The following is a 25809-nucleotide window of genomic DNA, read 5'->3' on the forward strand; positions in this document are numbered from 1 at the left end:
ATAAGGAAGGTGGAGAAATGAAATATGGAAAACTTCAATTTCTTTTATTTCACATCACTAAGCTTAAGGTTTACTGGTGAAAATGCAACATTGCTCCTTGGATCACAATCATTGATCGGATGCTTGACTTTATATTAAACTCTGTGCATACATTATGAATCCATTGATACAAACCCTTTTTCTTTTAAGGCAGCTAATTTGAAATTTGCACATTTATGTGTGTCTTCCATCAAGACCTTCAGGAGAGTTGCTTGCTCTGTTCTCCAGAGCTGTCAGATTTTGTGGGCACAGCAACCTCTGCTCTCATTAGGAACACCTCCTGTGTGATGGATTATACAGGACTATCCTTCACAGAGCTCTATCTGTTTTGTGCAGTTCCTGCCTCTGATTAGAGCTTGCAAGGGTAGCTCCAGCTAAAGCTGTGTGAGCTCAGCAGGGGCTCACCCAGGAACACGGGAACTGCCACACAAGATAAAACCAGTGGTCCATCAAGTCCCAGACCCCATCCAGCACTGACCACTGCCAGATGTTTCTGAAGGAAACACAGCTCTGCTAATTTAGCTCACAGCAAGATTTGTTTTTTAGCCTGAGGCAGTCAAGCAAATCCTGGAAGCTGGAGGTTTATACTCATGCTATTTAATCCTTAGGATTAAATTACAGATCAATTAAATAAATTACTTAATCTGTAAGACTCAGGGTCTCACAGCCCCTCATGGAAACAGGTCTTGACAGGTATTGGCCAACATAATGTGCTGATTTTACAGATAAAACCAATGCTCCCTGCAAATCTCAAAGTTGGTGATGCTTCCCCAGACTAAGGGAGAGAGCATCTGCTCACCACTGAAAAGGACTGAGCATCAAGACAGAAACCTGTCTGATAACTGTGAAATATTCTCATAGGGTTGTCATTTTTTCAGTTACACATTATGTATATATGTATATATGTATATATGTATATATGTATATATGTATATATGTATATATGTATATATGTATATATGTATATATGTATATATGTATATATGTATTTGCATGTGTACAAACACACACCCATATATAATTTCCCCCACTGTAGCTGCTTCATAAAGGATGTGGATTTCTTCTTGAGGTCAACACACCAGCCAGGAATCAGAGCCTGGGAGCTGCCTGCCATCCTCCCTTCCCCAAATGACAGGAAGAATGAGGGTGAGCTTGCAGGACAGGAGCAGGGATAATACTCTCCTGGAGCATCAGTCCAGTAAATAGAAACCCCAGTGTGCCACGAGTACACTGACACACCTGGAGGAAACAACTGCCTCCAAGTGGTGTTCACTGCAAACTATCAGAACCCCAGGCCACTGCCAAAGGACAATGCTTGAAGGGTGACCCTCCTGCTCTCACATGCTTTGATGGATATGAAATGGAATAAACAGACTGCCTCAGAAAGCTCTCCTAACCAATCTGCCAGGCAGCACAAAGAGTGATATTACTGGGTTGTGAAGTCTCTCAAATTTCTTTACAGCTTTCAGATACTCACTGGGGAAACTTATCATGAAAACAAAGGAAGGAAAAGAAAAGGTGAATTTGCAGGCATCTGAGAGATAACATATTTTCTGTTTCAGCTTGACTGTTCAGAAGTTGTTTCACAGTTCTACAAACAAAGTGTGAGCTAGATCTTAAGTTGCTGGAGATATGTGTGCTGGGGTGGTGACCCTCTGTGTTGCTGCTGTGGTTCTACTAGGGTAGCATTGTGGAGACCACATTCTCGCCTCAGAGCTAGTTGTAATATCAAGGACAAGACTCTGCCTTCATTTCTGATAATAACATTCATTTTATAATTTCCTCTGTGTCCCCTTCCAAACAACATCAACAGATAACAGGACTTTTCAACCCATACACATTTGCACAGTGCTCATGAAAATAAATGTAGGGTCTCACAGGGTTTGTTGAACACACTGCAGTTGCTGCCTGGTCATGAAAGCAAATATCTGCAGCTAGTCCTTACTGGGGACTATCACTCTCTGCTACAGGGCTGCAAAAGTGCAGTAGCTGATTTAAAAAATAATTACACCCACAGCAACTTGTGTACCCATATGACTCCAATTATATGAAGCAACATCTGTGGCCCATGCAGTCAGAAAAAGAAGCTTTGCCTGAGCTGTGGCTCTGCTGCAGAAGTGGAGTGCCTGGTAACCAGTCCTGCTGGGTGCCACCCACCCCCTTCTGCTCCTTGGCACCTGGGGAAAGGGGCAGGTGAACATTCAGTCCTGAGTGATCAGAACACCCAGACAACACCCAGTGAGGTCCATCTTAAATGTTCCAGAAGAAGCTGCTTTCCAAGAGCATGAAGAGCCTGGTGTGCTTTCTGAAAAACTGCCACAAATGAAATAAGCAGCTGGACTCTGCACCCAGAAAGTGATGCCACCACAATATGATGAGCCCTGCTGTCCCAAGGCAGACTGCTCTGCTCTCCTCTCCCAGGGTGAGAAATCACTTCTAAAATCTTCATTGCAAGTGAGGATTCTGTTTATTATTATTCTGTTTATTGTTTGTTATTACACCACTCTGTTTACTTCTGCAGGTGTCCTTTGGCATACTTGCTCAGTTTGGCAGGCAGCACATCTCCAGCTATTCTCTTCCCAGCACAGGTTGACCTATCCTTCTGTGTGACTTGCTGAGTTACAGCTATCACAAAGCACGCAGAGGTGGCTTTATGATCCTTGAAGAAAATAAATTAGACAAGTATGTGACATTAGTTGCCACAGCTGGAATAAACTAACAGGGATTCCCTCCATAACTGGCTGGAAAGAAAATATTTGTACATACACCACCTTCTAGGAATTAAATAACTTTTTTAAAGATTAGGTATTTTGGAAAGAGAGATCTAGAAGTAAACTGAATACCAGGGGATGTAATCTGACTTTTTTTTTTCCTTCTTCAGGAGTCTTTGTTCAGTACTGTTTGTAAACCTCTTTCACAGCCAAAAGTAATAGGAATATAATCAATACTAGCTACAAACAGAGGCATTTTTTCTGTAGCTGCAATTAGCTATTTTCAAAGAGAAGCTGATGAATAATGTATGCAAAAGGGTGGGTGGAAGGATTACTTAATTTTTCTTTAAGCAGATTATTTTAGCTTGGGTGAAAGACTACCAAGCTGAAGAATAGTGTTCAATATCACACAGTGTATAAACAGCTGTGGCTTAGCACATAATAAAAGCTATTAAGAGGCTGAGCCAAAAAACATATCTAGCTATGAGGAAGAGAAAGAGGCAAAGTACTGTGTAATGACTGCCTCAGCTTCACATTTGCCATTCTGCCTTTGTGCACGAGACCATTCTGCAGCCTGATCTCACCTTTCTCTCCATCTGGGTTTTCTAAATGGCTGCAAATGGTATCTTGGCCTTTTGGTAAACAATTTTTTTTTTTAATTTCAAGGCTGCCAGGTCACATGCAAGTAGACATGAAGATCTAGAATATGAATTGGCCACACATTCAGTAACAGGAGACAACAGTGGTCATCCCAGCATCAGCTCTGGGTGCCCTTGGCGTGAGGTGTCTGGGTCTAAGCAGCAAGGAGGTGGAAGACACCAAAAACTTTGGCTCCATCCTCTGCATGGACTAGCCAAGCCCATGAAGGGTAAAATAAAAATTCACTTTCATTTAAACAGGAGGGGAGATTTTCCAAGTCAGCTGCTCAGGCACCTGTCCCTCCACTGAGCTGATTTATCACCTTTCTCCTCTGCTCCCTTCTCCTTTGCAGCACAGGTCTTTATCAAGAGGTTACTTCACACCTTCTCTGCTGCACAAACTCATGCTGGCATATTTTCCTTGCTCCTCTACAATTCAGCATCCCCCTGGGCTGAGGGCTTGCTGCAGAGTGCAACACTTGGTTAGGAAAGCAAATGTCTGAGCTGGTTTTGCAGCTTTGCTTGTGTTTACCTCCAAGTCAGCAAACAGCTTCAATGCTTAGGCTTTGCATAAGCATTACTACCACAGGTCTTCAGTTACTACATTTTCCCCCTCTGTTAATGCACAAGGAAATAAAGGCAGCTCTTTTTACCTCATGTTCTCCTTCCTGTGAACTGTCAGATACATTTCATAGACTCTCCCTTGTGGAACGGCTCCCGCTGGGATCAGCAAACTTACTCCTGCAGAACAGAAGAGACACAAAAGATAAGATGGAGAAAAAAGAGGTGAATGGCTCTGTGAAGAGGAGTGACAGGAGAGGCAGATGATGAAGCCTGCAATGCCAGATTTTCAGCCACCCTCACCAGCAGACTGTAAATGACCTCAGCAAGATGAGAGAAAGAGCATTTACTGTAACCCTGGTGTCTTCAGCGTCCAGCTGCCTGTTCTTTTTCCTCTGCACTGACAAACAGGAGTGGAGAAGAGGATTTTATTCCCTTTTATTTTATTTAAAGAGCAGACAGATGGTTACGCTGTTGCTTACCTTGTAAAATGATGGAAAAACAAACAACTCTGACTAAAATTTCCAACAGCTGTAATGGGACATCTCTCCCTAGGCAATTCTTACTTAATTAAGATCAGGAAAGAAAAGCAATGGAGCACTGTCCCAGGAAGCAACAAGAACTAGTTGTTTCCTGAAAGATGACTTCTGTGTCTGGCATCCTGTCTTTTAATGCACTCAGTTCCTAGGCTGCCAGGGAGACAAAACTGGGCTTGGTTTTTTTATGTACCTAGTCCTGTAAACTGGCTCAAAACTGGAGTATCCAACCTTGGAAAAAGTGTGGGCAAATATGCTCAGTGTCCTTTTCAGTAATGATTTGCTGCACACTCGATTAATAAACACTGTTCTTCCAGGACTTCCATTTAAGAGATGTCTTGTCTCCACAAACACAGCCCACAAACTGGCCATTTCACTCTGCTGGGCACAGCCAGCTCCCTTTGTAGATGCAGATTAGCTGGAGATCAGTGGCAAGGATTTGCAGGCAGTTGTTACCACATAGCTGAAAACAAACCTAGAGGAAGATTATTTAGATATACGAGTTTACACTAGAGACACTTTATAGACACCTTGCATGGCTCTGCCTCTTTTTTTGAGCATACACAGTTTGGTTGAACTGGACACCTCCCTTGTGCTGGTGTACAGTACATGCTTGGCTTTGAAGTAGAGGGGTAGCTAGGAAAGCATTTTCCACAAATGTCTTCTGGCACTTGTGTCTTTACAGGCCTCTTACAACCTAACCTGTGCATGCTTGCAGGTGTACTGCAAATGAAGGGCTTTGATCATATCTTGAGGAGGACACACATCTAGAAGCAGCACAGAGGCATACAAGGTAGCAGCAGACAGATTGTTTTATTTTACAGAATCATTACTTTAATCATTTTGAAGGGATTACAGCCTCAAATGTTTTTTCTTTACAAATTGATATTAATATACATGAATTAACAGTGACTAATAGGCTTTGCTGATAATGTGCACCACTGTGGCATATGAAAACTGAATATCAATATCTATCTTCAGCTGCTACTTAGAAAAATGTGAAATCCAAAAGATTGTATAGCACAAATTTTCAGCAATGCTCGTCAGTCAGCACCAGATTTATTGAAGCAATTCAGCTTTCACTTACATTTAATAGATATTTTTCCTTCTCACTATACAGGAGCTGTGACAGCAGGGCTATGGGTCCAAGCAATTTTGGCTGCCTCATGGGCAATGTGGGACTGCATCCTGGAAGGACCAAACCACCCAGACCCTGGGCCACCTTTTTGCTTCTTCCATAACATCAACAAAAAATAAATGATCCAGCAAAGGTGTAGGCACTATCTCCTTGGTGAGGGCATTTGCTGTAAAATGACCAAGCTGTGAGCTGCAGTCTCACACGTACTGTGGTCCTACCTGAATTCAGAGTTCCAGTGAAACTGGACAGGTGTGTTCCTGACCACTGTATACCCTGCATATGCCTCATGTCAAATGCTTTATGTGTTTGATTCATTCTCACTTTAGATATTAATGCTGCTCTGCAGTATCATGTTAAATCCACAGGAACATCTAGGTGTTGAACTTCCTTAGAAAGAACATCAACATTTAATGTAGGAACCAAGCAGCAGCATGGCTCTGCTAAAAAATCTGTTTGAAAGACCTGAGCTCTCCCAAGGCTGCCCAAGAGCCCCTTGGATGCTCTGAAATTGCCTGCTGGTGTCAGGGTGGCCCAAAGGAGTCTGAAAACCTGACTTTGTGCTGTATGAGAAAGACTGAGCAATCCACTGCATTATATCAACAGGCCCTCAATGCTCAGTCCCCCTCTTTCCTAGTTGAAAATGAAGTCAACAACAAATACAGGTAAAAAGATTCCAAAAAATAGTGTTCTGTTGTCCTACTTCAATAGCACATGGTATGCAATGAATTGGAAGTAGAGAAACCAATTTGTTTCTAAATTAGTTTGTTCTCTTTTAGTGCAATGACAAAATAGAGGCTTGCAGTATTGAAGTCCCTTTTCTAGAACTGCCTGAAAGGAAAAGGTGATGCTGAACTGCACTTCCCACAGGGAGCTCTGAAGCCTTGCATGTCTCAGAAAGTGGCTAAGTGCCCTGCAATATTCTGTCTAGAATCAGAGAATCATTTAGGTTGGAAGAGACCTCTAAGATCTTTGAATCCAATCATTAACACATCACAGTGCTCACCTGTGATCACATTCCTATGTATTACTTGGGAGAAGGGACCAACTCCCACCTTGTAGCCCCATTTCAGGCAGTTGTAGAAAGGGATAAGGTCCACTCTCAGCCTCCTTTTTTCCAGGCTGTACAACTCCAGCTGCCTCAGCTGCAACTTCTAAAATTGGTGGTCTTGTAGTGAGGTGCCCAAGTCTTTCTGTACTGTTTAAAAGGTGTCCAGGACTTTGGGTAGAAAATATTCAAAGTACTTTAGTAGATGCAAATGAAGGGGGGAAAAAAAACCCCATCTATTTGTTTTGATGAAAGAAAAGGCAGAGTTCCACGTATAGACTTTCCCTATATAAAACCAAGCTAACACCACTTAAACCCACAAAACAATTGCACTTTTAAGCCAGCATGGCTAGCCCTTACCTGAACTGGGAATTACTAGGTGGCCTCCTAAGGAGTTGAAGGTCCCAAATGCTGTGCATGACGGGTCAGTCTGCCGAGCAAGGCTCTGGTTCTTCATGTTCAGGGTCTCATTCTCCAGCAGAGACTGTGTGATCTGTGGGGACAGCTTGGAGGAGAAGTCAGAGAGGTCATCCTGGGGAGTGACTGCACCAGAGGTGTTATAAACCTTGATCTTCAAGTTGGGGAGCGGGTCCAGGATTGGAGAGTTGGTCATTGGGATTTTGTCAGAGACATCATGCAAGGCGTACACCGGACCCCTGTACATGGCTGCAGCTGAAGTGAGGTCTGGGGGCACTGCCAGCAGGTCTGCAGTGGAGATGAGAAGAAAGAACTATTATTTCTCTGTTCTGATGACTTCATTCTGAGCAACAATTTGGGTTGGCATTTGCATTTTGTCTTTCATTCTGAACGTTCAGATAGACAAAGTCCCTGAACCTTCATCTCTGTTTCCATGAATCTCTCCAGCAAACTCCCAGGGTTTGTATTGCCCCAGCTGCTTTGGAATCTGCTTGCTGTAAAAAATTACAGCACGTTTCTCCTCTGAAGAGTTTTCACTGGGAGTATTTTTGCAGGCTGCACTCAGATTTCAAATATGACATGTTTAGCTTCAGGGCAAGATGTTTTCATCACTCAGTAGATCTAGTTTTAGCAAAGAACCCCTTCCTAAACACGGTGTGACAATCATTAACCAATTTATCTAACTGGGCTAATGACTGCATTCCTGAAATAAAAGATGCAGCAAGCCTATGAAGTCATCATGCCCATGACTCCCTGCAGTGGGGGATTAGTACCTGCATCACACTTTTCTAAGATTTGTTTTAAAAGTTTCTCCAGTGAAGAAAACACTTCTGCTAATCTTACTTGTGACAACTCTCTTGTCATTTTAACTTTTACAGTGTAGATATTGGGAATAAATAGGAACTCTTCAGACTAAATAAGTGCTTTGATAAAGGCAGCACTAGGTTTAGAGTGTTCTCTCCTGACTGATGAAGTGAGGAAAAAAAAATCAAGATCTTATGCATCAGCGATAAAAAATATTCATTATTAAATGATGTTCTACCACAATTTCTACATTTTCTATTAAAAGCACAGTACTTCTCAACTACTATTTATACCATTGGAGACAGGGCATAGGAAAAAAAGCTATTAGTGAAATAAGGGAGAGAGAGATGTGATAGAATTACTGTAGAATCATTCCTGTGATGCATCCTGTCTCCATTGTTTCTATCAGCTTGAGCTGGACTTCACTTTATTAACATAAAAGTGTCTGAGTTTCACTCTCACATCCATGCTCTCTCTTCAGAAGTTAAATTCACCTGCTTTATACTCAAAAACGCCACCACGGGTTTTGAGCACTTGGCAATCAGAAACTAATGAGCGTGATCTTTCTGCTCTTTATCCAGTGCCAACAGGCATCCAGTGGTATGGAGAGAGACCACAGCCTGGCAGCACCTCCCTGACCTGGCCAGATGGAGAGCAGTGCCCACTGACCTTGCCTGGCAGCCTTGATGCTGACGGGCTGGAAGCCGCCGTTCAGAGCCGAGGAGTCGATGATGTCCGACTCGAAGTCGCGGTGGTTCTTGCGGTACACAAACAGGGCCACGGCCACCGAGATGGCCAGGCACACGATCACGGCGATGACGATCCCCACGTACAGAGCCACGTCGTCCGAGTCAGGGGCAGCTGCAGGGACAGACACCAGCAGCCTTCAAGGAATGCCCTCCTTGCAGGGGCTTTCGACAAAACACATTCTGATTGTTCTCGTTGCCTGCAGATATTTACTGCCTTTTTTATGGGCTAATTTAAAATCCATTTCCAGCACCATATAGCAGGTCTGTGGCCTTTTGATGGAAAACAATCCTTGATTTCTCTCTGACTTGTGTTCTAACTCTTTCCCTATCCACTTGTCCATCTATCTAATACTCAGGCTATGAGCTACTAAGCAAAAAGTGTTATGGATTTAGCCATATGAACCAAATTCACCCTATGAAATGAGATAGTATGTCTTAGTGACATCATGTCGTAATACTGGTATTTAGAAGTTCATCTGATACCAAAACCATGACTTTTTAAACTTCAGAAGCCTTGTTTTTACTTTAAAAGAAGTAAAAGAATCCAAAAATTCCATTTTCTATGGAATTCTTGGAATATCAGGATGTATCTTTGGTTGATTTGGGTTTTTTTGATATGTAACCTGTTATTACTCCCTTCCACCCATTTGCTTCAAAAATATAAACTAGTAAATTAGCAAGGCAGAGAATCAAGCATTGACTCTCATAGTAGCATTAACACATACATATTAAGATAAAAGCTGAAGTAAGCACAAGAAAAAATGTGGTAATTTACCAAAAGGAACCAAAATTTATTAGATCTGTCCTGTGAAGAAATGGCTATGATATTTCTACTAGCTGCTTATACCATATCTTCAGCACCAATTCCAAGTTAATCTCTAGCATCATTATCCACCAGACATTTTTTTCCCAAAAGGTCTGAATATGTGTTCAAAAATTGATGTATTTCTATAGAGTGAAGAATCCCATTTTTAGAAATAGCCTAATGAAAAAAGGAAGCGCTAAAACAAATCAGACTCTTTTAGTACCCCATTTTTGTTGGTTTGAAACGTGTGAAATCACTTTTATTTTATCTCTTTTAGCCATTTAAGCCAAGCTGCCCTCCAGCTGCAGAGGTGAAAGCTGGCAGATGCAGAAAGGGACTGATCAATCTCCAACAGCTCTGGGCTACCAGACCTTCAATTTACCAAACTTGAAACATCCCATTTTTAACCCAGCAGTTCAGGAAGCAGAGCTCTTGAGTTCCAGCTCAAAGACAAGTTACCCTTCTACCACACTCCTTCCAGTTGCTAAGGGAATTTTAATGAGAAGATGGCTCATTCTCTCAGTTTCTGTCTCTGAGGCAGCATTCTTCTCCCATTTCCCTCGTGCACAAGGGCCCTTATAATCCTGTGTCTGCTGCAAAGCACTGTGCCTGCTGTCAAGCAAGCAGAATGTCACTTACCCTGCTGAATAGGTCCTTTTTTTGCCTAGTCACACTGAGCTTGCCTAACAGTAAAGCCTGACCCAAGGAACAGCATCAAATTAGCATCCAGGAACATAAAATCAAACATTAAACTTACAAGAAAATCCATATTCATTCTGGGTTCTTTGTTCAGTTGAAATAGGATAAATGAAACCTTAAAAAGAAAGAAATTAAACAAAAATGGGAACAAAATCAAATGAGGAGAACAAAAAAATGAAGCATGAAAAATAATTTAATTAAATAAAAAATAAAAAAAAAAAAAAGGAAAAGGAAAAGAAACCGATGGCACTTTAAAATTCTGATACAGCACAGAATTATGATTTTGCATCCCCTGTCTCCTCCAGAGCCTTACTAAGAATTAATAAGCAGGCAGATTGAATTTCTAAGCCAAAATCGGTCTCGAGTCACTAACTTTGGAGTGCTTAAAGTCTTTCTTTTATTGAGCATAAACTGTAATGGATCTAATTTATTTCAGACATCTAGGGTCATTAGCATATGGAAAGTCTTTTTATCCTTATCCCTGCCATATGCTTTAATTCCCAGGACATGTTCGGTGAGGCTCTAAACAGTTTTTATATTTAATTATAATAGCTTGCTGTTGATCTAATAGAGCTAAAGGAGACCTGTTGTCACTGGTCAGAGGTTAAATACTGATTTGTGGAGCAGTCTATGCACAAAACCCTCTCTCTGTGTTTCCTTGGAATTATTTTATCCTGTCCTTAATACAAGTTCAATAGGAATTCCTTAGGGAATAAAGAATTTGTCAGCAAACAGGAAACTGAGTGGTTTCTCTTTGAAATCATTACAAAATCAATAAGGTCCCGGGGGTCAGAACATTTATTTGAAATCTTTGCAAGCACCATATATTGACAAAATCATAACACAATTTACAGCTTTATTTCAGGATGGATGAAGAAGAGACATCATTTCCTTTGTCTTTTCCTTCTGCAGTCCCCACAGCACAGCACACTGGAGCTGCTTAGTTCACACATGGATCCTGTGAACTCACTAAGCATCTCCCATGTGGCACATGAGTGAAGTGCTCCAAGACCCATCCTGCTGGAAAGGTAAATGACAAATCCAACTAAGCAGAGGAATCCCACCTGGGATGGGATTAGAGTCAGTGTAAGAAAGAAGGTACCTCTCCATCACCTTCCCTTAATTCCTGCAGGGAATTTCAGCCCCTCCTCTTTGATCACACTGCAAGGAGCTCACACAGCTGGGGACTCCCTGCAGGTGAGACAAAACTGGAAAATGCACTCCTGGAGTGTGCCTAATGCACAGGACCACATAACAGGCAGACCAGAATAATAATGCCCAGCTCCCAGAATCGCTGACTTTGGGTGCTCAGCATCTGTTGTGCTCTAACATATCTTGCTGCTTAGTTGTGTCTTTTGTTAATTACAGTCTATCCCAGCCACAGGCATAAACATACCTCCTTCCAAAATTTCTGGATATTAACTACTACATAAATTCTACCTTACCTAAAATACCACAGCAAAACCAGCTGATTTTTGATGATGATGGTTTTTTTTCTGGGACATCATAGCACAAACTATCCTGCCTGTAATCTCTGTTTTAAGTTTTACTTCACAGCAAGGATTCCAGCCATACCAGTGTTATAGAAATATTATGTTCTTACATTCATTTCCCTGACTCTATGAGGCAAGTTCACCTATGCATACTCTATCAACATGCATACTCAATCTTTTGTTAATAACTGCCTTCTCTTTCTACTGGTGTACTTGAGGTATTGGCTATGAAAAGTTTGAGGGCTTGAGTGAGTGCTGATTAAGTCATGGCATGAATTTACAGTACCCTTGTTATTCCCAGTTGCTCCCCAAGTGAGTACTGAGGCTCATAATCTGGAAAAACGTAAATTTCAGCTCTAGCCTTATGCCCAATATTTCCTTTGGCAAGATGTCTCTGGAGAGACCAAGAGGCAGGCAGAAGGAAGTTAAAGACCCAGGGACAAAGTGGAGTTTAGGCTGGATGCATCTCTGAATGATTTTTTGCCTTATACTCAAATCCACTGGGAAAGCTGAGAATGTCTCCTTGTACTTCATGTGCCCCAGCACATCTCAGGGGAGATGGAATGGAGCAGCCCACATGCCCTGGCTCAGCATCACCCATGGAGCTTGAGCTCACCTTGCAGAGCTGAAGAGGCTACTCCTCTCTCCTCACATTGCATCTGAGGTGCTCAGCCTTGTGTTCCAGGTTGTGCATCACTCCTGCCACATCTGAAGGGATCCAGACTGAGTTTTGTGCCACTCAACAGGCACAAAAGATGGAGCCACCTGGATTAGCTGTGATGTTACTGAGAGCAGTCTTTCCTCCCAGGAGAATGAAAACCCAGATTCATGCTTTTTCAGCAAAGTAAACAAGCATGATCCTCAAATATTCTGAAAGAAATTTACCTCATTGCAACCTCTCCACAGACCCTTGGTCACAAACACATATTTGTGGCTCACAAATTTCCACAGACAGCACCCCTGCAGCTACATGGGAGTGATGCCAATTTCCTCCCCAGAAATGTTTTGTGCACTCATTCAAAGATACATCTGTTAAAACAGGAGGAAGAGGCAAGGATACTACAGGATGTTTCTGCCATTTGGGTGGGATATTTTACAACAAAATTAGTTTTAAGCACACCTTTCCCACTCCTCCAAAGGGGAGTAGGCATTGCAGGGGCAAGGAGAAATCCTGCAGCCATGCACTGGGGCAGGCTTACTGCCAGCCCAGCACAAGAGAATGGGGTTTTCCACAGGGAGCTGTCTGTCACACTGGTCCCTCTGACTGTGCCTTCAAACAATGAGAAAAGGACATTTTCATCAGATAATGACACAAACCTGCTGGGATCAGCAAATGAAATAATGAAGAATGTCTTCCCTCCTCTCTTCAAAGTAATTGCAGTGAAGAGAGATCTTTTGTGTGTGGGGTTTTTTTTTTTTCCTTCCTCCTTGTATGAACAGCACTGCTTGGCAAATACCTAAGGGACTTCTACCAGGGTGATGAACATTTTTAATGAGTGTGAATTTAGAAAGGTGCTGGAGGGTTTGACTCTAGGAAGGCTGCTGACTCAGAACAGCTGATTTCACAGTGAGCTACTTTGAGAAAAGTAATTCAAGCTTCTTCCTACAGCTTGTTGGGAAATACATATTTTCAAGACTGCTTCTGCTATTTTGTTGTGATGACTAAAGCAGCAATAATCATACTTTATGCTTGCATAGTGCCTGCTGTTTGAGGTTCTCAAAGACTTACCAAAATGGGTATTTGTTTCTCTCACTGTACAAGCACCTCACCCTATGTCAAACTTGGAAAATAAGTGGGAGGCTCAGGTTAATGCACAGAAATTGAATCACTGTAATTACATGGTAAAGGCATTCAGTAAAAAGCCTTTAGTTAAGCTAATGTTTCTCCATGTATTCTACTTTATAGTTCAATTTAGGTTTGTAAATATATTTTTTGTCCCCATGGAAGTGTTTCTATCTAATATCAAAGGTGGAGTTTTTTAAATTAATCACACTGGCACAAATCCTTTGAACAAATATAGATGTACCATTAAAAAGGTGTTTTAAGTAGACATTGCTTATTTTGTTTCTAGAAAGCATAAGAAGATAAATTTAATCACCTTTATAATGATGCAGCACACTGGGAAAGTGAAGAAGGTTGAATATGTCAGACTGTACTTGAAAAATTAACCAATCCAATGACATATAGAAAAGACTACAGCAGGCTTTTTATCAATTTAGTTTAACTCAATTTAAGCATCAGTCACACTTGGCACTGATCTGGGAAATTGTGACCATTTAACTGAATAGATTGTGAAGCTCATTTAATTAGTTTGGTGCAGTTGGTGAAGGCAGATGATCCCCAAGCACTGGAAGCCTAGCCTGAGCATTCAGGTCCCACATGCCTTGCTCTGCATGTCACTGTCCCCAAAATGACTGTTCTGAGCTCTTCTTCTTCCATGGGAAAGAATCTATCCCTCTCAGCATATTCATGGGCATCTATATACACACACAGTGCTCAGCCTGGGAACTCATGACCATGAGCATTCTGAAATCCTGTGTTTGACTTTACCTAGAAAGCCATGGGAATATACTGCCTTGGCCTGTGAACTGGTATATTTTAAAGAGAATTTTTATCCCTGTGTTGTAAAACTCTAGGTCATGGCTTCATGCAGAGGGAACTTTGTAACTGGCTCCCCTTCTTGGTCAGTAATTGGTTTTGCTAGCTTTCTAGTCATGCTGAATTTGCATTAATAATATCCATTTTAGAGTGAACTGATCAGATTATGAACATATCTTACTCTGCTGCTTGCAGAAATTAAAATATTCACATAAGAGAGAAATAAAAATACCCAGATTTCAATTTTTATTTTTCCTGCCTATTTTCCCTTTTCCCAGGAAGTATATAGGTAAGACAAGTGAAGGAGCTGAAGATAATTTTTCTGGCCACTTATTTACTAGAGTTCATACAGTTTGGGTCACATATATGAAAATATTTACAATTACCCTGCAAAGAAATAGTTTTATAGAATTAGCTGCTGAGGTCACAGTTAATGATACATAGTTTGAGACTGTATTGAGATCAGTGTGAACTGGAGACCTGCACTTTCATTTAATAAAGTGAAGGTTGCATAAAGCACACAATAACTGCTTGTTTCTTCAATAATCATACTTTAATTTGGCACCACTTACTTCTAATCTATAAACTCTCTTTACTCTCTCTGTAGCAGTTTCAAAAAGAGCTGAGGCCAAGTAATTCCATGGTCCTTCTGAAAGTCCAGCCACATGATGTGCCTCAAGAACATCCTTCTGCAGAGCTCAACAGGTTGAGCATAACATGTTGCAACTGCACTTTTCCCCCTTTTGGCTCCAAAATCAATGTCCTCAAATCACCTCTGAGAAAACAAGACACCACACATTCAACTGCTGCCTTGCTTTCTCAGGAAACAGATAAAGACACTGATTCCTACATGCAGATGCTTCACATTTGAAGGAAGCTGTTCTTGGATGAGTTAAAGTAGGTATGTGGTATATAAAATGTGACATGAATTTACTGAAACAATTCAGTAAACCTTTTTTTTTGCTGTGACACATACACATCAGATGAATTCCAGTATCTGATAACTCAAAGCCAGCAAGCTGGTAATTATTTTTCAGACCAGACCCAAAAAATATGCACCCAATTGCTTCTGTTCTTAATTCCCAAGATGAGGTCTTCTTTCAGCATTAAGTCATATTACCCTCCTCACTGGACCAGCTCCAGTAGCTCAGAATTTATTTTAAAATCTTTGGGTTTTGCTGGATTTTTCCATAATGAGTCTCAGTCTCAGAAATTATCCTAGAATGTTTGAATAAAATTGGTTTAGAACCCTAGCAACATTTTTTCTTGCTAATTTCTGATTCAATGGATCCCAATGAGTAAAATAATCCTCAACAGCCCCCAAGTATATCTTGCTGTTTCCAAATTCCAAGCTCTAGAAGTTCAGCCTATCTCCCTTTCCCTGTAAAATGCCATTCTCAATTCCACGTCGGCCCAATTTCAGGCTTTTTTTCCACTCATGGAAAGAGACATCAATCAGTTCTATATTCTGAGTTCCATTATACAGAGAAGGTTTTGAGACAAAGAAGGAAAAAAAAAAAAGTTGCGTGTCCCTGCAGTGTTGGCAGTGCTGTGACCGTGGCTGTGACCTTGCATTACCAGCCCTGTTTTCTTCTGCCTCACCTTACTCACCATCATTCCTACAGCTACCACCAGCTTGCTTCAGTCTCTTCACTACTTTTAAAGGAAATTCTAGGTGATCAGTACAGTGTGCAAAGGCTCAAAGCTTTCAGAAAAGACTTTCAAGGGCTTTTAAAATATTCATTCAGATACATTGCAATGCTTTTGGCTTCCATCTAAGTCCATCTAGGTTTCTATCTATGATGGCCAAACAGTCACATATTCCCAGCTTACAAGAAAGATTTTTGGAGATTTAATTTGACATTCAGGAGTTTTAAATTGCTTTGTGAGAGTTCCACTGTTCAGAGGCTGCACGTTTCCAGTATTTTCTTTTCTTCAAGGGGCAGAGTTAATGGTACAAGAGTAATCTCAGAGTAAATCCCATATTCTGAATGTTTAGTGTCAAGGCTTCATGTTCACTTAACGTGTTGCTAAAGAGATTGGAAAAGTATTAAAAATAAAACATAAATTCTACTTGTTGTTAATTGTTTCACTCCCTTGCTATTTCCCAGGAAATGTATCACAAAACCAAGAAGATGAGATATGTTATACCTTACTTGTGCTGGTTAGAAATAACAAAAAAAAAACCCCAAAAAAACCAAACCAACAACAGAGTTCCTGGCACAGCAAAAATCTTTCAGACAGAATGTGCTCAGCTTCCTCCTACATTTTCTGTTCTAAAGAAAGACCTTCATGTCTGTAGTAATGATGCTGAAGGTCAGATATGATATCAGGCATCCCAGAGATAATGCACAGCAATTTATTTTCCTTCTGAAGGACTAATTATTGGCATATTCAGGGTGGGCTAATAAACAGGGAGCTTGAGGTTTTGTGACTGATTATTTACTTGGGTATTATCTCAGATCTTTCCTGAGTGGGTGAGTTAAATGGGGACACTCTCTTGTTCTCTCCTTGAATAGGAGTTTATGACATTCTATAATTAAGACTGCAATTATGTTTTCATTTTAAATTAGATCCTGACATTTTGTTAACATTGATAGAAAGGTCTTGCCTGAGTTTAAACATGCATGACATCTATATGGGAATAAGTGAAGATGGAAGAGAGGGATAATTTATTGCTAAAATTTGATGTGGATTAGAATATCCAAATCTGACATTACAAAATCTTCTTCAGTTAAGGACTTTGACCTTTTGGTTAAATCTTATGTCAGCCTTTAGTAGGATCTCAGCATTGGGTTTGTTATGCATGTTTGATGGCAAAAGTAAACACATGCCTAGCGCTGCAATTCACTAGATGTGTATTTGCAAATTCCACTCTTGCAGTGACTGGATGCCAGATAAACTTCCTGGGGCTCACTTTGCTGTAGTGGGACAAAAGCCCTGAAATGAGGACAAGGGACACCACAGGAGAAAGGATACATGGCAGACAGCTAGAGAATGGAAGGGACAATTGGAAGAAGATCTAGCAGAGAGGATCAAAACTGTTGAGACTGCTGGACCAAAAGGGTCATGTGTTATACACATGGAACAGCTCTAACCATCTTTGGCAGTTCTTGTGCTCACACATAAGATAATTTGTACTCCCCAGTTTATAACCTCAAAAATAGAGACTACAGAATCAGCTGATCAGCTCAGTGTTTCCCAAATTCTAGAAACTTCCTTCCCAAACATGAGTTTTCATCCAAGCATGCCAGTAATTTTGTTAGTCCACATTTAGAAATAGCACTGAGTTTTACTTCTGACTATTTCACTTATTCCTTGATGAGGCTTCAGATGCTCATGAAACTTTGCCCTGCCTGACACCCTGACAGGACAGCAAAAATCATGAAATATATCCACCATTCTATAAGAAAAGGATAATATAAATGTACATTATTGTCTCAGTATGGGGTGGTTTTCTTCTACAATTAAATCAATATATCAGTTAGACTTCATAAGATTTGAATTCTTCTTTCATCTATCTGAGTAACTTTTTGAGTTTTTTAAGGTGTAGAGGAATAGGAAAGAATAAAAGAAAACCTAAGAGAATAAAGAAGAATGAAAAGTATAGATAGACAAGACTGTCTTTTTTCTCCTCTCTGCATGGCTATAATATTTTTTTAATTTGTGCAGATTTTTGAAAACAGCCTAGAGATCTTACAGCACCTGCTTTCTTTAAAAGTAATGTGGAAGTGGCTCTTTCTGAGCTGACTGGGGTTAAGGCACAGGGATTTCAGTGCCCTGGGTTCTCCCAACACTATTATCTGCTTCAAGCATTTGGTTTTCTAGGCAAGAGCTCTCAGTTGCACAGGGCCCATCAGAGTGTGGATGCTTCTCAGCTGGGGATTTTTCATGTCACTACAATAAAATAGAGATGAGTCATAACTCTGAGATGTGTGCATAAACTCCCTTGGCTGCCACACCATTACATAGTAGCTGGGAATAACACATCCCTTTACTCATACCAAAAAACAGTATTATGGAAAACTTCCTCTAGAAACAGATGAGATGCCTTTTTCAAATGAAAGAACTCCTCCTGCTAGGCCAAAACAGGCCAGGTGGCTGTATCATTATGCTGACAGACTGAATGTATTAGAAGTTCCCTCTTGACCCACATGTTCTTAATAAAAGGTTTTATTTCATTCCTCTGCACACACAGGCTTCTGTTGCAGTCTCCCTCGAGAGAGTTCTGCTTACCTTCTGGAGTCTGGAAAACATTCCCCTGCTCTTTGCACACTGATCTGCTCTGGTGGACCTGTGGTCCTCATCAAGCTGCTCTACCCTGTAATTCTTCCCTGCATGCCTCCTTTCAAATAAAGCCAAAAAGGGAAACAAATATTTATTCCATCAGAGTTTCTGACATGTTACATTAACCAAGCAGGACATGTACAGAATATGTATGTTTTGGGAAGAAAGAGATGCAAGTATCAGGGGAGCCTTGCTTTCTACTCAGGACCTGTGTACAAACAGAAACAAGACTGAGAAGGGCACCAGTTTGCCATTTCATGCCCAAGCAGGATAAACTGCATCTTTTTCACTTGCTTAGGCACTATCATTGCAAGAGGGAACCTTATGAACTTCATGCTGCTTTTCAGACAAGGATTTCAGAGCACTCAGCAGATACAGGTTTGCTGTCACCATGTCACATCAATTTCCTCTTTGAAAAGGCAGCCTTTTCTAAGAAGGAATGGCATTACCAGTCTGGTAATAACATCTGCACCACGGTATGGTGTCTTTTCCTCCAGTGGTGCATCTGCTATTTGCATTTCCAAGTAGTTAAGCTGCATGCAGGGAGAAGACCAGAGTGACCTGAGAGTTAGTCCAGAGTATTGTCTGTAGCAACAGGTGAAGATATTTTGGATCTTTTCTTCCTTTTTTTAAAATGACAGTAGCACACCTCAGTCTTTTCACACTCAAGAAATAAAGGGAAAGTCCATACTGGATCTGATGACCCTTGGCAATGATTCACAGGTAGAAATTTCCTTTTGTTCCTATTCAATGGTAGATTTTTATTCCATGTTGTGAGACTGTATAAAGTAAGCAATTTTACTTCACAGAGAAACATACTATTTGTGCAACTGTATAACTCATAGTCCTCAAGCAACATGTGCTTCTGTGGCATCTTGCTTGTTGCTGTAAGAGAGTCAGCTTTGTGTTTTGAAAAAAAAAAAAATAAAGCACAATTTAGCCAGCATTTTATGAAAAGCCACAGTGGTCAACTAAAGCCAAAAGTGAGCAGAAAAAGGGGCACTGGTTGTCTCTCTGACTGAGCTGGTGCCAACCCTGCATGTCCCAGGCATGATTTCAGAAAAGCCCAAAAGACAGCAGGCACAACCTCATGCCTATGGACTTGCTGTACTTATTCATTCAGGACAGGGACAATGCAGATCAGAACACTGTCCCTTCAGACCCTCACAGAAAGGATATAATGACATGCTGTGAGCATGACTGCTGCATGTCACAGCTCAGCTCATAAGCCTCCAACACAACCACACAGCACAGCTAACTCTCCTCATAGGTTGTCCAGCTTTTCTTGACTATGAGCAGAATTTTACACATAAGGCAAAGCAGGAGAATCTGTTTTGTACCCCACAAGTGATCCTGCACTCATTCCAGACTGAGCCCAGCAAAACACTTCCCCTAGCACATTGCTTTAAAAATGTTTGTGACCTAGGTGAAGGGAACTACTTGTACTGAAGTTTGAGGCAGCAGGAGAGTGCTTTGCTTTCTCATTCCCCACACAAAACACCCACCAAAATCATTAGGTGATACGAGTGAAGGGCTAATTGCAGAGCTTCAGTTCACAGCAATCCTCTGTGAGATGCAGTGGGTGCCTTTAAAAGTGTTGTTCCTTGCACTGAAGTATTTACCACAGTACTCATACATCAAATGGGAAATAATACAGCTATGGAGGCAATAATGCAACTAGTGTGGGTGGTAACCAGTCAATTCTTCTTACACCTACAGCAGATTTTGTTCCAGAAGATCGTATTAATGCTATTATGGGAATTATGAAATTGTTATAATGGGAACTGCTAGACAATATTGTGTACTTGAAAACTTAAAATAGCAATGACTGCCCTAAATTTTCACTACATCTGCTTTTCCTCTCCAATTCAGCCTGCTGGCTCTCTGTGGGCTCTCTAGTTTAATGACTGTTCATCCCCTCATCCCTTAACAGAAAAACACTAACTACTGGATACAGGAGAGTGTGTGTGTACCAGCAAGATGATTAGTCTGAATAAATGCAACAGCAGAGTTGCATGAGAAATGCCACAGTTAGTGGTAGGCACAAACTACAGCTTTGGGTGTAAAATACTGTAATTACAAGGGATGGGGAAAGCTCCACTGTTTTTATCCCCACAGAAATCGATAGTGATGCAGACTTGTGCTTTTTGCTGGAGCAGGGGCAGTCTGATGAAAGAGCTTATTGATTTATCCAGTTGATGCTACTGAAGTGAATAATAGACTGGAAGAGAAAGGGCTTGTAAATTAGACTCATTCAATCCAGCATTTTCCAGGATATCTTTTACACACAGCTACATAGAGATATATATTTACAAGTGAGTTTTTGTCAGAGCAACAGGCTGGTGACTCCTGGCAAGAGTGTCTACCTACTAATTCTTTGACCTCAATTACACCCCTGGTGCCAACCTTCAAGCTCTCACTACACACTGACAGTAAGGAGGCAGCACCAGAGCTGCTAGGAACAGGATTTGACTATGGTACAGGTAAGCAGCTGGCCAACAGATCTCCCAGAGGGCTGTGGCCCCAGAGGAAAGGTGACAAGCTTCCTCCATGCCACATGTGCCATGGCAGTCCCAGTGGCATGAAGCCACTGGAAAAGACCATTGTGAATCTACAGGTGCCCAGGCTAGGAGAATTGTCAGTTCCAGGCCAGACCCCCAAAGCCTCAAATAATGTGGAAAGAGGCATGTTGTTTTAGGAAAAAAGGAGTGCTCTGTGTCTTCCTGGTTCAGCAGGCAGATTTTCTATGAATCTAAATCCACATGGGCAAAAATTTAACTGTTCAGATTGATTTTGCATAAACTGAGAAAGATAAATAAATAAAAAGAGAGGGAAGGAGAGAGAGAAAGAGAAAGAGCAGCAGGCACACTGCCATGAAGTACAGCAAATCAATCTTCTCAGCAGTGATGGATCAGGGAGCAGGACTGGAAGTTTTACAGATATATGAAACCCTGTGAGTATAAAGGCACCATTAAAACACTGCCATTAAATTCCAACACTGCAGAATTATCACAGCCCCTAGAGCTAAGCAGGTCATTGTGTGGCTGCATATTTTTCATTACCACTTTCTATATACGTATATATGAAGCAGAATAGTATTCACAAGTTTCACCCTCTCTCCTGCTGAAGACCTCTGCTTTACACTCAGCATCCACTTTCACAAATAAAATGCATTATACCATCAACAGATAAATGAGATCCCTACAGGGCTTTTATTCTGCTCTACTATTATATCTACTTTTCCACAAGATTTCTGCTTAAATGGCTCTCTTTATGCACATACACAAAGATGACATACACCTGTCTAAATATAATCTGATAGTGAAGAGCTCTTCTGTGTGAGAAATGCATCTTTTCCTCCTAATTTGCCATAATGACTTATTAACACTGCTGGAACTAGGGGTGCATTAGCTTCCCTACAATAAAAGTCATCAAGTCAAGGTGTTCTATAGTAAGACATAGGCAGGTTTTTTTCCCCAATCCTCAGAAACAAGAAAAAGAGGAGTTCTGAATGCTACCTTTCCAATTTCACCATAAAAACAAGTGTTTTGAGGGATTGCAGCTTTATAGACTGCTGACATTGACTAATAGCTTTTAACATGATGGAAATGCTTGTGTGAGCCACATGGAGGAAGATATTTGTAAATCTGGGAAACCTCAAAGTAAATGGTCATGCTGTGCCATAGGGTAGCTCAGAGATCACTACCAACATAGCAGCTATCCTATATAGCACTTATTCAAAGAGCAGACCAATTTATTAGCTGGTAGTGTCATTTTCTGTCATCATGAATATTTCAGTCAAAAGTAACCTGCTCAGAGAATAAGAATTCTTTATTCCTTTTTTATGATAGAACTCAAAGCATTTTATGATCTAGACACAGAAGTAGTGGAAGGGTATAGCCACAACTCTTTGGACAACAGAGAGCTGAGGCTTGACAGAGAAGTACTGTGGAGAGACGGGATGAAGGAAGAGGAAAGAGGATTCTAGCTCAGGTTATTGTACTAATGAAATGTGAAAGGGAGTTTTGAAGAGAAGACCTCATTTTTGAAAAGGGATGGAGTGTGGAGCCGAGTAATTGTTCATCAGTGTATGTCGGAATTACACTTAAAACTTGCTTTTCTTTGCTTCTCTCTCTATTAGTCAGAAAGGCAGGACCACTGCATGAATAGGCACAGCTGGAATATGCTTCAGTGCTAGAGCTTATCTTCATGAGACTGTAGCATGCTGGCAACCAGATGGGAAGCGTGCATCAGCACTGCATTGATGAAGTGTGCCTCTTTCTACCACAGGTCACCCAAAATTCAAAAAAAGAAACATAACTATTCAAATAGAAACACATGCACTCACCATTCCTGACAGTATGTAGCCAGAAGCTGATCTGCTTGGCCAAGTTTACCCTTTTGAAAATGCTAGCTTTGCTCTAAATGCTCTATTTTTCCATTTGCAGTGCTGTAAGAGCCACTGCCAAGCTTCTCTGGACAGATGCTGAGGGAATATAGGGAGCAGGGCTGTTTGGTGGGGAGGGCAGGCAGTAGAAGACTCTGTTTTGAGTCTTTCTAATTCTTCACTGTTTCATTTTCCAGGCAAGAGGAGTGTGGTGCCCAGACTGGTTGAGAACTGGTCCCTGACTCACTTCTCCTACAAATGGTTCTGTGAGTTGGTCATTGCTGCTGATCTGCAGTTATTTCAGGGTTTTCCACACACATCCCAGATCCTGCAGGGGGCACTTACCCTGCATGCAGAGCCCATCTGTGCAGTTCTTGGACTGCAGCACCAGCCCCTCGCAGTCCTTGCCCCCGTTCTTGGGAGCCGGGGCCGTGCACTCCCTCCGGCGCCAGTGGGTGCACTCCGTGCCACAGGTGGACCACTTGCTCCAGGATGTCCACTTGCCATCCACTGAGACAAGGAGAGACACAGCTGGTTAGGGCACACAGGAGTGAGACCAAGACAAAACAAGCCAGTCTGCAGCTCCCAGCCACTCCTGGCAAGGCAGAGGGATCATCAGCCTGCTCCTCTACTTCTGCCCTGTAAATGCACATTCACCCCCACATCTCCTTTCTCTCTGCCCCAGCCCCATTTCTGCTCTTTCCTCCCCTCTATATAAACCTCTAACCAGTTTATCTGGCTCAAAATGTACAAGCAACAAGTCAGGAATCCGTGATTTTATTTGTGGAGGGCAGGTGGCATTTTTTAACACGGAAGTTAGACTTGTCCAGAAATTCTTCTTTAATAGGAAGATATTTAATGTTAAATATTTTCTATTAAAAGGCATCTCTAGAGGCACCAATTTATTTCACATGAACAGAACCAGGAATGTGTTTAGCACCTTTCAAAATCCTGCAAATTATTTTCAAAAGCACTATAACGAGCAGCTGAAGAACAATATATAAAATTGTTCCAGTGACAGAGCTGGATTATCAAACATCACAAGCTGAAGATGGCCTTACTGCCATTGATTTAAATGGGTCAGTAGTAGGAGAGCACTGGACAGTAGGACAGAATTTTATCACAGAGAAGTCACCAACTACATTGCATGCCCAGAAACTATTTCGTATTTTTCAGAAGTTTACATTTAAAAAACTTCTGAAAGTATGGATACACATCTCTTTCCATTAAAAATGCCTTTGTATTTGACGATTGTATATGTCAGGTAAACATCTGCCTCAAATTTAATATCCACATCCCAGATGCTTTACTTGCTGAGACAGCTGGACTGAACAGACATTGCAAACATATTTACATCACAGTTGCTTTCTATATTCAAATCCCAATTCTTTTCCAGAGCTTTCAACCTTTATCTCCTACATTTTGAAGCTCTGAATGTTCCCCAGATCCCCTGAATTATAAGAGCTGAGACCACAGAGTGCAAGCAGTGTGCAAAAGAAGGGCTGGAAGCTGTGCTGCTTGATAAGATGTGCTCACTATTTTATCTACTTAGGCACTACAGTTGAATATTAATTCCCTGAAATGCTGGATTTATTAAAAACGAGAAGGAAGCTTTCTCCTGAACTGACTGATGACAGATGAAGCATTTTTGTGTGCTGCTCATACTGAACCTGGACACAGAGTGGTGCAGGCTATTTTCTGGACGCTCTGGCCCTCGCAGAAGGCGCCGCCGTTGAGCGGGGCAGGGTTGGTGCAGGTCCTCGTGCGCTTCTGGAAGCCTCTCCCGCAGCGGCTGTTGCACACAGACCACTCTGTCCAGGTGGACCAGCCTCCATTCACTGCAAAGAGAGGGAAAAGGGGCATGGTCACACAGGCAGCCCAGCCTGGGCAGCCCCAAGGCTCTGGCTCTGGCCACAAGAGATGGCATTAGAAACACTCAAGAGGCAAACCCACGCCTCCAACACACCAAGTGTATGCCAGAAGTTGCTGTACAAGCTGAAGGAATGCTGATGCTGAGTGAAAAACACCACTTGATGACTACCAGGGTTGGCAGGTGACCTGCCTTATCCTGAAAACCATCCTGACCCAGCCTTAAGTGCCTGTGTATGACCAAAATCCCTGCAGGTTCAGAGAGCTCTGGCAGGCAGAAGCCTGTGCTCTGAAAGATGCACTGTGTTCCAGAGGGAGATAACCTGCACTCCCACTCATGCTCAGATGAACCCATCACCTATGTATGCTGAGAGATCTCCATGCTTTGATTAGCTATGGAGAATTTTCTTTTTCTTTTTTTCAAGAAGGTGATGTCAGGATGAATGAATGAATCCTTTCAGGATGATAGGACAACTTCACTCACCCCTCTGTGTGGACATAGCTGGTGCATATATAAATGTCCCAGCTCTTCCCTAAGCTGTTCAGAATGAGCTAATACTAAAAGCATTTCTTTCTGTTTTGGGATTTTTGGAAGATATTTATCTCTGGGAAGATAATTATGCTGACTCTCCATTTCACCCACCTCAGTTTCTGGGATAGATGGAGGGATGAAGAAGGATTGTGCTGCTCTACATAATAATGTCAGGTATGGGTAATAACATATTCACTGCTTGGATTCCCTAAACCCAAATGTTTATGATATGACACAACCCTTTAACAGATCTGGCAGCAAAACTCATAAAAGTGCCTGCTCCCTGCACATGTCTCTTGAATATACTTTTGAAAAAAATTCTGTATGTGTATGAGGAAGGGTTGTAGTACGCCTACATCTTTATGTTTCTGCATTCATCTCAGTTACAAAACATGGTGCTCTTGCATGGTCCATCCTTCAATATCAAAAGCACTGCTAATCAACTCAATTCAGTCAGTTTTCTATAAAAACTGAAGTAAAAAGCCCTCATTGTAACTTCA

At 41.5% G+C, this 25809-nt stretch overlaps 1 protein-coding gene across 2 annotated transcripts in view; it reads right to left on the bottom strand.

Annotated features, from left to right (window-relative positions):
* The window catches only part of UNC5C (unc-5 netrin receptor C), a 241245-nt gene that overhangs the window by 19682 nt on the left and 195754 nt on the right, over positions 1-25809 (bottom strand). Inside the window, exons 6-11 of one of the 2 annotated variants that reach the window (XM_056489837.1) lie at positions 24579-24746; positions 23254-23418; positions 10201-10257; positions 8559-8750; positions 7029-7373; positions 4042-4129 (exon numbers count right to left, since the gene is read on the bottom strand). In XM_056489837.1, the coding sequence (XP_056345812.1) occupies positions 4042-4129; positions 7029-7373; positions 8559-8750; positions 10201-10257; positions 23254-23418; positions 24579-24746 (1015 nt within the window). The remainder of the gene's footprint in view (positions 1-4041; positions 4130-7028; positions 7374-8558; positions 8751-10200; positions 10258-23253; positions 23419-24578; positions 24747-25809) is intronic. The other variant, XM_056489838.1, reaches the window with a different exon arrangement.

Source organism: Oenanthe melanoleuca, chromosome 4, assembly GCF_029582105.1.
Source record: "Oenanthe melanoleuca isolate GR-GAL-2019-014 chromosome 4, OMel1.0, whole genome shotgun sequence".
NCBI classification, from domain to species: Eukaryota; Metazoa; Chordata; class Aves; order Passeriformes; family Muscicapidae; genus Oenanthe; species Oenanthe melanoleuca.